This window comes from Myotis nattereri (assembly GCF_964212035.1).
Source record: "Myotis nattereri genome assembly, chromosome: 18".
Classification (NCBI taxonomy): domain Eukaryota; kingdom Metazoa; phylum Chordata; class Mammalia; order Chiroptera; family Vespertilionidae; genus Myotis; species Myotis nattereri.
The window spans coordinates 34,616,929-34,629,163 of NC_138093.1; the positions used below are offsets into that span (position 1 = coordinate 34,616,929).

At 53.6% G+C, this 12,235-nt stretch overlaps 1 protein-coding gene across 2 annotated transcripts in view; it reads right to left on the bottom strand.

Moving 5' to 3' along the window:
* TMCC2 (transmembrane and coiled-coil domain family 2) overlaps positions 1-10,930 on the bottom strand; it is a 36,480-nt gene extending 25,550 nt beyond the window's left edge. The window contains exon 1 of one of the 2 annotated variants that reach the window (XM_081112390.1): positions 10,505-10,930. In XM_081112390.1, coding sequence (XP_080968516.1) covers positions 10,505-10,705 — 201 coding nt within the window. In that variant the 5' untranslated portion in view covers positions 10,706-10,930. Of the gene's footprint in view, positions 1-9,436; positions 9,564-10,504 lie in introns of those variants that run through there. The other variant, XM_081112391.1, reaches the window with a different exon arrangement.
* Between the last annotated feature and the right edge of the window lie 1,305 nt (positions 10,931-12,235).

Below are 12,235 nucleotides of genomic sequence, written 5' to 3' on the forward strand. Positions count from 1 at the left end.
TAGAAACAAAACTTCCAGAGCAGAAAACTTAGACCGTGTAGAAACCAAAAGACGCCGCCTGTAGCTCTGCGTCAGCTGCCCCACGCTCGCTGTGACTCTATCCCCAGCGTTGTCTGTGTAGACCACTGCCCAGACAGCCGTCTGTGACCACACGACCCGGAGCTGTGTAAAAGGTTAGCATTCTCATTTTCACCTCCCTGTCTCACCGCAATCCCCCAAGTGGGCGGGGCCCTGGCCTCACCCTTCCTACCGACCAGATAAATGACATCATCAGAACTCACTGTAAACTAACCTTTTGCAGTTTCAATGTGCTTTTCCTCCTGCATCATCTCACCTGGTTTTCCCGGAAACTAACAACAGTGACAGCAGTAACATTTCCATTTTTAGACGAGTAAATTAAAGCTACCACCATTCCCTCTCAAGAATGTAACTCTGGGACTGCCCCTGAGTTCAGGCTACACAATGCCAGGTTTCCCACGGGAGTCCCCATCCCTCCGGGCCCGACGAGGCAGGACCACCTGAATCCACTCTGGGTAGAACCAACGCGTCCAAGGCAGCCTGGACCGGGGAGCACAGGCGGCTCTGGGCTAGAAAGGGCCAGATTCGCCGTCTCCAGACCAGGCATGAGCCAGGACACCTCCCTCCTCCTTATGCCCAGGCCGATACCAGACCTCCCTCCAGTGCCGTGGATGGGCCAGCTGGCTCTGGCCTTTGTCCAGCTGCTTCTGCCAAAGGGTCACATCACATATGACCAACTGCCTTTCTAGCATCCTATTCCGGGTCTTTCTCCTCTCCCCACCACTCCTAACCTGGCTTCTCCCACAGTGAGGCCAACCTTCCAGATCCACTCAGGCAAAAAAGAAAAAAAAACAAAAAAAGTCCCTTCCAAAGGTCCCAGCGCCTGGCAGCATTTCCTCTCCCCGCCCCCACTCAGCCCCAGGAAATGGGCGGAGGTGCCATGGACAGCAGCCAGCGCTGTCTGCCACACGGCCTTGCATCCTAACATCCTTGGTCCGCTTATTTTTAATATTACACAACAGCATTTTTCAAAGTGCTGTCCAACTGATGCTGTCATTGCAGCCTGAGGCCAGCCTACCCTCAGGAAGGAGGAGTGACGGATACAGCAGCAGCGTCTCCGTTTCGCAGGGGAAGACGCTGAGGCCAGCAACGCTACGGGGCTCATCCAAATCACACAGACAAACCCCCAGCCTCTGAGGGACTCCCCTGCTCACACACCGACCCCCACCCTAGACTGACCCCCACTGTCTCCCGGGACAGTGGCAAAGGCAGGTTCAGGACAAAACAAACGCCTGGGCCAGGAGGCGCACGGCCCCCGGGACTGAGTGGTAACTCCATCCGTGCCACCTGTCGGACCTGGGCAAGACCTTCGACGCTGTGGCTTCGTGTCACACCTCCCCACCTGTGTGGCAGGTGAAGGGACGCGGGACCTCTGGCCCAGCAGCGTGGAGGAGTCTGCTCAAGCCTGTGGTAGGCTCGAAGGAAGGGAACGAAAAAGTCCAAGGATAGTGGGGGGCAGGTGAGCTCCACACCCAAGGGCTTTTCCTCACAAGGTGCAAGGCAAGAAAGCAGGGTGGCGGGCCGGGCTGCTTCTGCACGTGGGTGCCAGGGAGGAGGTGGTGAAGGAGTTTTGATATAACATGGTGTGTTAAAAAACAACAACAATAACAACTCAGCACGTCCACAGAACCAGTCTTAAGTTTGGGGAACGAGGAAAACCATGGTGACTAGATGGAGGGAACTTAGCCACCAACGCAGCAGAAGGCACCACCTGCTCTGACTAACAGGTTCCAGCTACTAAATGTCACTTGCTTTTCCACACGGACTTTTGCTTTTTCCCCAGCGGCCAGACACCAGTTTTGGGGGCCAAATGAAGCTATGTAGTAGGAAAAGAGCTGAGATGTTTCAGAGTCAGAGGTGGGCACAAACAGAGGTTTCCTAACTCACAAGAAAAAGCAAGATCTACCCCCAAAAAGCCCAGAGGCTGGAAGTGAGCAGAAAGAGAGCTTCCGGCATCAGAGGCCTATGCATGGGGAGAGAACGAGGGGAGGGTGCTGCCTCCTTCCCTGGAACTCTCTCTAAGGGCAGGAAGGACCCCATCTTCTTTGGTGACATCATCCTCTCCGGAAGAAAGGGAGGACTCGATCCTTCCTGAGATGCCTGTGGTCTCTGAACAGCCAGGCTCCATCTGTTGTCCTCCCTGGGTGTGGGTCCCCCAAAGAGGAAGTTCGCTCCAAAATCTGCAAACACAGCTGCATGAGGCCAAAAGGAAAATGCTTCGAGGTACAGAGTCCCTGCCATCATCTGATGAAAAGTAGCCGAAGTGGCTTCTAATTCCTACAGGTCCCTGTGCTCCTAACAACTCCCAGAAAAGCTGAAAGCATCTTGCAAAGTCACACTAACCTACAGCTCACGTATCCCACCTGGCAGCTGACTGCATGTCCCTTCCTCACGCTTGGGTCTGAAACTCCCTCTGTCCCCCACAAAGGTTTGGCTGTGAGGGTTCGGGGGGTGACTGGGTCACAGTGAGCCTCAGTGAGCCTAAGTCGCCAACGTTTCTCTATTTATAGGGTCTCTATGGAAACAGGGCCAGCATTAGAGAGCTAATCGCTGTAAAAACCCACAGAGTTCTCCTATCTGGGATGCAAAGTGAATTGCAGAAGTCTCCAACTGCTCTTCAGAAGCTTCGGGCGGGGACCCCGGGACTGGAGGGGGGCAGGAGCTGCCACCCCAGGTCTGGCACCAAAGAGCACACGGAAGAGTTTCTATTAGAAGCGCAGTGATGAAGGACTTTGTGAATCATTTCTTCTCCAGCGTCAGAGCTGACATTAAAAAACAGACCTCAACTCGGGCAAATGATTTCCCCACTCCCAATTTTATCCTAGTTCCTCGGTTCCTTAGTGCAGGGGTTCTCAACCTGTGGGTCGCGACTCCTTTGGGGGTCGAACGACCCTTTCACAGGGGTCGCCTAAGACCATCGGAAAACACATCTATAATTACATGTTGTTTTTGTGATTAATCACTATGCTTTAATTATGTTCAATTTGTAACAATGAAAATACATCCTGCATATCAGATATTTACATGACGATTCATAACAGTAGCAAAATTACAGTTATGGAGTAGCAACGAAAATAATTTTATGGCTGGGGGTCACCACAACACGAGGAACTGTATTAAAGGGTCGCAGCATTAGGAAGGTTGAGAACCGCTGCCTTAGTGGCTTACAGAATTCTGTCTAGAGCCAACACAAGGTGGGACAGTGACCTCACCAATCGGGTCATTAGGCAGAACAGACTCAACATCCACCAGCATAGAAGATTGTGATTCAAATTACCTGCATGGTGTGCCCTCTCCCTGCCTCCCTCTCCGTAAAGCCCTCTCTGACCACACCATCTGCAGTGAGCTCACCGCCCCCAACCCCTGCTCTGAACTCTAGACTCTAGACCAGTGATGACGAACCTATGACACGCGTGTCAGAGGTGACACGCGAACTCATTTTTTTTGGTTGATTTTTCTTTGTTAAACGGCATTTAAATATATAAAATAAATATCAAAAATATAAATCTTTGTTTTACTATGGTTGCAAATATCAAAAAATTTCTATATGTGACATGGCACCAGAGTTAAGTTAGGGTTTTTCAAAATGCTGACACACCGAGCTCAAAAGGTTCGCCATCACTGTTCTAGACGCAGTGGTTCTTAACCTTCTGGCCCTTTAAGTACAGTTCCTCATGTTGTGACCCAACCATAAAGTTATTTTCGTTGCTACTTCATAACTGCAATGTTGCTACTGTTATGAATCGTCATGTAAATATCTGATATGCAGGATGGTCTTAGGCGACCCCTGTGAAAGGGTCGTTTGACCGCCAAAGGGGTCGCGGCCCACAGGTTGAGAACCGCTGCTCTAGAGAGCACATGATCTGCAATTAATCGTGTCCTGCCTCATGCTATGGCTTCCCCTGCTTTCTCAAAGTCACCCAACTTTTCACTGGCTTTTGGACGAAATTCACAATGAGAATATGCGTGGATGGAGGACAGGACCTATATCATCTGTATCTTTGTGTCCCTGATATTACCTAGCAGAGACCTCAACACAAACATGGCGAGTGCTTCTTAATTATGTTTATTTTCTGAGTGGAGCTATCCAAGTCTACAAAAAGTATCTTTAAAAGGTTATTTCATCCTTTGTCGGGCCGCTTTTTCTGGTGTCTAACCCAGATCCCTCCCGCTGCATTTTAAACCCTTGTCTGAGTAGCTGACAAGATCCAGCTGGCGTGGAGGCACATGGCAGACCCAGGAACCCCAAAGTGTTCACTGTCTCCACCCAGGACTCAGGTGGGGCTCGGGTCCCCACTGCCGGCTTTGTTTTCCAGGGCGGGCGTCCCTCAGTTAACTTGGCTGAAATAAGGAAGCCTTTCGCCATTTGGTTTGGAAAGTCAAGGGCTGTCTTTCTCACATAATCACGAAATGTACCTGCTATCCCTCAACAGCTTTGCTCTGACTTCTTAATAAGGAGAGAGGCTGACGCGTTTGGCTGGCTGAGGTGGACCAGTCAAGACCCCGTTCTAAGAAGGACCCTCCTCATCTATGAGGATGTCAAAAGGAGATGCCACCGAAACCGGTTTGGCTCAGTGGCTAGAGCGTCGACCTGCGAACTGAAAGGTCCCAGGTTCGATTCCGGTCTAGGGCATGTACCTGGGTTGCGGGCACATCCCAGTGGGAGATGTGCAGGAGGCGGCTGATCGATGTTTCTCTCTCATCAATGTTTCTAACTCTCTATCTCTCTCCCTTCGTCTCTGTAAAAAATTAATAAAATATATTAAAAAATAAATAAATAAAAAAGAAATACACTTCCTTCCTTTGAAAAAAAAAAAAAAAAAGGAGATGCCATTTCCTACAGGAGCAATGGAAGTGGAGATGGGTTTTAAGTTGGCCTCCAAGACCATCACTGAGAAGCCAGCTGAGCTTTTTTCCCAGACCCAACACTCACATTTTTTTTAAAAACTTCAACCCCAAATTCAGATCCCAGCAGATGTTTCCATTCCTTGAGGGAGAGATTCTTGGTAATGGGATTGGCAGCTAAAACACAAGTAGATGCACTGAAAGGACATTCGGTAAATACTGAGCCTGCAGGACAGTTCCCACTAGAACCAGGCAGCTGGGAATTGATCTAGAATACACGTGGCAGGAGAACCGAGAGATTCTTTGCCACGTGCTTTCCCATCGGGCACTGGTTCCTCCTGAGCCTACGTACAGGGCTGCTCTGAATATGACTGAAGACAGGGGCTGGCAGTGGGGCAATCCCAGGCCTCGGGAGCCCTGCCCTCCTCACATTAAGTGCAGGTGGGATAAGAACAGGTGATCTCGCCCTAGCCCAGTGGTCGGCAAACTGCAGCTCTCGAGCCACATGCGGCTCTTTGGCCCCTTGAGTGTGGCTCTTCCACAAAATACCGACTTCTGCACAGGGCCACGAAGTTTCAATCACACTGTACATGCGTGCCCGCACGTGGTATTTTGTGGAAGAGCCACACTCAAGGGGCCAAAGAGCTGCATGTGGCTCACAAGCCGCAGTTTGCCAACCACTGCCCTAGCCGGTTTGGTTCTGTGGGTAGAGCAGCAGACCACAGACCCACAGACTGAAGGGACCCGTGTTCGATTCTGGTCAAAGGCATGTACCTCAGTTGCAGGCTCGATCCCCAGCCCAGGCGTGTGCCAGAGGCAACCAATCCCTGTGTCTCTTTCACATCGATGTTTCTCTCTCTGTGTCTCTCCCCCTGCCTTCCACTCTCTCTAAAAATAAACCATGGGAAAATATCCTCGGGTGAGGATTAACAAACAACAAAACAAACAGGTGACCTCACCATTCTTCGACATCCTCCACTGGCCCTGACTACTTACAGGGCTGGGAAAACAAGCACCATCCCTGCCAAAAAGGATGCTGCCCCTAAAGGCACCTGGCACCTGCCATTTCACTCCCCATCTGGAAAGCCCCGGTCTTCTTGTTTGATAATTAACATCCACCCTTACTTTAACATCTTGCTCTCTGTCCACCTCCCCCAGAACATCTTTTCCATGTGCTTCTGTCTCCATCGTATGATGCCTGAAGCACCTTGAAACTCATATGTCCTTCGATGGGTGACTTTTTCTTGCAAGTACTCCATCCTGTTTGACTGGGAGCTCACCTAGAGGCAGAAGCAGTGCCTGTTGCCAAAGAACTCATCTTCCATGACCTTGCTCTTAGGTCTACCTCAATCCTGCCTCCCCCAAGGGCCCAGCTCCCACCTGAGATTGCAGGGGTCTCCACACCTCAGCACCTCACTTCTAAAGGAGAACCAGGAGCCTCAAGGTGCAGCCAGGCCATACAGAGCCACACGCTTGCCAGGGTAACCTCCCCTTGAGTCCCAGAGCGCACACTCCTTCATCCCGCCCACATTCCTATGAATAATAGCTTGTCTCCTCCACTGAAAAAGTGGAGAAACCCAGACCCGTTAATTTTATCAAAACCCTAGGCCTTAAAAAAAAAAAAAAGAAAAGAAAAGTACAACAAACAAAAGAACAGAACAAGAAGCGGAGTTTCTTGGGAATGCCAACGTTCTCTTTCTTGACTTGGGTAGCAGGGAGATGGGGTGTTTGTTTTGCGATTGTTACTTAAAGCATACCTATCTTTTCAGACACTTGTATATATGCATGTCGTATTTCACAGTTTAAAACAGTGCCTTTCCCCCTGAAGGCGTTCAGTACCCGTGGACCATGCTCCCTTCTCCAGTGGGCCCTCGGCCGGAGAGCTGAGAGAACAGGGCCGCCGTGGGGTGCGGGCTGGAGCGCAGAGCTCACCAGCAAAGGCGGGGGAGCGGCTGTGACCTGCCCTCGGCTTCTAATTGCTTTTCCTGGTCTTCCTGCGTGGGACCAGTGTATGGTGGGAATGAAAGCACATGAGCAGGAACCCAAATGGGTCTTGGGTCAAAAGCACTTCGAATAATGGAATTTGGAGCCACCCCCTGTTTCTTCCTGGAAAAATAGAAATACTGCCCAGAAATCCCTGGGGAAATTATTCGCAGGGGCTTTTGTGAGGGAAAAGAGAACCTCCAGGGAAAGGCTTCTGGCCGGCACATCCAGACCCTTCCTTTCCGGAAATTCCTCCTGCTACACCAGAAGGAGGGGGTGAGGGGTGGGGAGGAGTGGGGGCCCGGGGAGGGGGGAGGGGGGAAAGGAGAAAGAGGGGAGAGGAGAGAAGATTGGGGGTTTCCTCCCCTGACTTCAGCTTCTGAACTGCATCAGGACACACCAGGGACCTGTGCTTAGCCACTCCCCCTCCACCCCACCCCTCTTCCACCCCACCCCACCCCACCCCCGACCTCAGCAACGTCTATCACCTGCTGTATTTGTAACAGGAATGTGTGCTGCACGTCCCTTTCTGCCATTTTCCCGAGCTCATCCCCACTCCCATTCTCCCTGGAGCTGGGCTCCTCGCTGGAGAATTCCAATGTACTTTTGGTCAGCCAGCACTCTCCGTGGCCAGCAATCCTGGCATCTCCTAGCAGGGCTTCTGGGAGCAGCAAAGGACTGGATAAGGATGACCGTGGAATCAAGACATAAGCTCGAGGGGTTCGACAGGAACCCAAGCCACAGAGGGGAGGGATGTGACTTCTGGATTGTGGTGTGAGGAGTTGCTCAGACGGCCCCCACACTAACTGCATAAGCCTCCTGTAGGGCAATGTTCATTTTGAGGTTGTCAGTTACGGCTTTAGGATGGCTCTTAAACTGGTTAAGACTGTTGCTTAACTATTTCCCCTTCTTTTCACTGGCCCGCCTCACCCCATAACCACAGATGCAGGCCACGGGAGCAGAAGTTTACAGTGCAGAGAGAGATGCTCCACAACGCCCAAGGACCGAAGGGCTGAAGGATGGAAGGACGGGGAGGGAGACCGCAGGCCGCCACTGGTCAGGGCATCGTTCAGATCTCTCTGGCAAAGACTAAAATGCTCTCTTCTCCCCACCCCCTCACCTCAGCGGAGGTGCTTCACAGAAGGCCTCTTACTTTCTTTGCCCCTTTCTCAAGATGACTTCCTCCAATGCACTCAACCCATCACCATGCCTGCAGCTGTCACAGAATACAGAAGTGGGAGTGAGGGACCAAAAGTGCCCTTTCTCCAAAGTTTAAGATGAAAACAAAAGCAAACAGGAACTGCTGGTCTCCCTGGGCCAAACACAGGTGTGAAGCAGGGGGCGTTAAAAATTAAACTTGCCCCTTTCTGGTACTGCCATCAAGTCAAAAACAACCCAGCTTCGACCCCGTGCTAGACAGAGCCAAGGGTGGAATTTTCCCATCGCTGGGAAACGGTGCCAGCATGGGAGAACAAGTCTGGACACATTTAGTATTTCTAGCCCCTGTCTCCAGAAAAGGGGCTCAGAAAAGTTGAGTGATTTGCCCGAGATCACACAGCAAAGCAAACTGCAACAGCCCCCAAGTTCGTGTCTGGCTCTGAGGTCCCTTCCCTGTAAACATGTGTGAAAGCAGACAGAGATAAACACCCTGCCTGCCTCCCTGTGCTCCCACCAGCAGGCAGCAGCTCTTGTTTTCTACTCCTTGCTGCCAACCTGGGTCCATAGGGCTGGGATCCGCCTCAGTGGTATGTTTTCTTGGGGGTGGGAGTGGGAGGATCCAACTCCTTTTGTCACACCTCGTGTTAATTTTGGTTCAGGGGAGTTCAGCATTCAATATCAAATGTAGAGGTGTTGCTATTTTTACCGCAACCAGAATGAAGGTGGAGAGAGAGAGAGAGAGAGAGAGAGAGAGAGAGAGAGAGAGAGAGAAGGGTTATAGAGTGAGGTGAACCAGCTTCTTAAAGTAGCTTTATCTACAGAGGCAGACACTGTAGCCCTCACACCACAAACAGCCCATCTTGGCGTGGGGGGGCGGGGATGGAGGATGAACGGAGCCCAGTTTCCACTGCTGGCCTAAGCTAGCATGTGGGGGGCTTCCGAGCTGCTCTTTCTGGACTCAGGCTGAGGGTCCACCTGATTAAGGAATCAGAGTTCGCCGGCCAAACTCATCTACAGCGGCACGGAATGAAGCTGAAGCCTGCAGCAGAAGGCTGGCCCCTCCCCACGACAGCATTCCGGGCATCCCTGTCCCTTCCCCATCTCCTTTAAAATAGGACCCACGCCTCCTGAGCACACAGGGTGGGCTCAAGGGTGACAGCGGGGCCAGGCCGCAGCGTCCTGTGCACAGCCTAGCCAGCAGAGCTCATCTTCAGACATGAGGCTAGCCCCAGACGGGCAGCAGAACCAGAGGTCACATTCGAGTAACTACTACCATTTTTTAAAAAATGACACACAAGGAGCTAGCGGTCCCCCACCTCATCCCTCCCCCAAGGAACACAGACAGGTAACACACAGGTAAGAGCACACTCACCTGCGCTCTGAGTTCCTGACTCTGAGCCGCTCAGGCCAAACGAGGAATGTCATTGGCTTATTCTGCTGAGCTCCTCGGTGTCTGCTGCTATAGGATACAGGCTTTCCTGAACATAGCGAGTCCGTTCACTCCCCTAGTCAAGACCTCGCACCCCGTCTGGAGAAAATCTCCTCAAGGCATCAACCTCCAAGGCATCTAAGTTCCTCCCTGGGGCTGACATCTCGCTCAGTCTGGAGGTGAGCTGGCTTCAGAAGCCTGAGCCTGCAGTCCCCGCTCCAGCAAAGGTGCATTTATTTATCGCAGCTGCTGTTTTCATTAATACAGAGACATACACAATACAGCTCGGTAATTTTCTCAGCACCCTCAGGCTGGAAAATAAACCACTCCTCCCCGCTGCGTGTGATCAGCTCTCTCTCGGATTCTGGTTCAAACTGCCGGCTCAGCATGTGTGCAACTTGAACCGAGGCCCCAAACCAGCCCAAGTGCTGGGCCACCTGTCAGTTCTCCACCCGGGGGTTGGTTCCACAAGCAGGCACGGAAGGGATCGCCAAGCACTAGCTTAACCTCTGGCTCCACCTAACGGCAAGAGATCCACACTCCCCTTTCACAGATGGGCAAACTGAGCTTCATCCAGAAAGGTCTCCAAAGGAGGAAACTAATTCAGCAAAGAAGACGAAGGGTCGGTCCTGTTTGGCCTTCCTGGCTGTCATTTCCTCCCCCCGCCATCTCACAGGACGGAAAGTGGGTGTCAACATTTTGGTTAGCATCTTGGATTTCTCCAGCCCTTTGTCTGAGACTAAGCACTTCACACATATCTTTCAAACAATCTTTATGGGTGAGTCACTAGAAGGTCTGCTGAATAATGAGGAACAAACACAGAAGCCTGAAATGGAGCCGAAAGACAAGAGGCACAAATGGTACCTGAAGTTCAGCCCCGGGTTCTGGCCCAACATCCTCTCTGACCTTTGCCTGGCTTTCCCAGCACTCGCATCCCGTTAAAGCACTTGGGCGCGGGGCAGGGAGAGCTAAGTCGCCGGCTGGCCCGGCCAGGGGAGGGTCTGCGCTCACCTTTAAGTCGGGAGGCTTGCTTCGGGGTCCCGGGTTGGGCGCAGCGCCCGCGTCTGAAGTTGGCCCGCCGGCAGAGTTAGCACCCATGGCCAGCCCGGGCCGGGGGTCCGCGCCGGGCAGGTGGCAAACGGCATCTTCCAGCCCCGCTCCATCCTCCTCTCCCTGCTGTTGCTGCAGCTCGTCCGATTTGCACCTCTTCATGCTGTATGTGGGTCGGCCCGGGGAATCTGTCCTTCCGGGGAGCCGTCTTGGGGGGAGACCGCACCCCCTCTTACACTCAGAAACGAGGCCCAGGGTCTAAGTGACCAACGAGGGAAGGAGTCGACAGAATACAATTTCTTGGATCGAGAAATCAATCTTTAAAGGAGAGGGAGGGAGGAACGAGGAGGGGAGCCTTGGTTACAGCTTGGAATAGTTCCCGACGACCTGGAGCGCGGAGGCAGAGCACAGTGGAGGCTGGCCGGCGGGAGTCCTTGGGCGGTCATGGCAGCGGGAGCGGGAGGAGGGTGGCCCCCGGCCCCCGAACTTTCTGCTTCAGGGCGCGGGCCGGGCAGGGGAGCTGAGCAGCGCAGCGCATCCCCCTGGGTTGGCCGGGCTCTGGGCGAGGCAGGGCAGGGGGCAGCCGGCCGGGCAGGACCTCGGCGGCCGCCCTCGGCGCCGGCGGGGGCCCCCGGCCCTGCCCCCGGCCCTCGCCCCGCATGGACCGGTCGCGGAGCCTGCGGCGCGCGGCGCGCCGGGCCTCCTCGCTCCCCGCCCGCGGCCCGCTCCCCGCCGGCGCGCCGCCTGCTGCAAAGCCGCGACCGCAGCCAAAGCCAACGGCGAACGCAACCTACCCGGCCCGGCGCCTCCGCCTGGCAGGGGAAGGCGAGGCAAGGAAGGAGTGACAAGGGCAACGAGCCAATGGGAAGCCTGCAGGGCCGAGGGGGCGTCGCGCGGCCACGTTTTAGGGTTGGTTGCACGGTGGGCGCCCCCAGGAGAAGTCTGGAGGGCTCTGCCGGGCGTCCAGGCATTGCGGGGAGGTCTGCGGAGTAGGGGCGGGGACAGCGGGCCACCCCGGACCTGGCTGACAGATGCTGCAGGGAACCTCCCAGGAAAGACTCTCGGGATTACCCCCCACCCACCCAGTTTTATTTGGTGGGGAGGGGCGCAGTAGGTATGCTTATCATCACCGCTTTTTTTCACTCTAACTTTGCACATTATATGCATACTAGAGTACTGGTGCACGGATTTGTGCACCGGTGGGGGGTCCCTTGGTCTGGCCTGCGGGATCAGGCTGAAACCCGCAGTCCAACATCTCCCGAGGGGTCCCAGATTGCGAGAGGGTGCAGGCCAGGCTGCGGGATTCCACTGGTGTGCGAATCCATGCACCAGGACTCTAGTATGCATATAAGATCTTTGGTTAATCTCTTCTCACCCTCCCCCCTTCCCTGCTTCCCTCTGAGATTCATCAGTCTGTTCCATGTTTCCGTGCCTGTGCTTTGAGTGTCTGCCCCCTGGTGGTCATTGCATGTCATAGCTACTGGTCAACAGTTGAATGGTCGGACAGTTGGACACTTAGCATATTAGCCTTTTATACATATAGACTAGAGGCCCAATGTATGAAATTCGTGCAAGAGTAGGCCTTCCTTCCCCTGGCTGCTGGCACCAGCTTCCCTCTGGTACCTAGGACCCGGGCCTCCTTCCGGCCGCCAGCAGGCACCCCGGACCGGGGTTTCCCTCACAGCCCAGCTT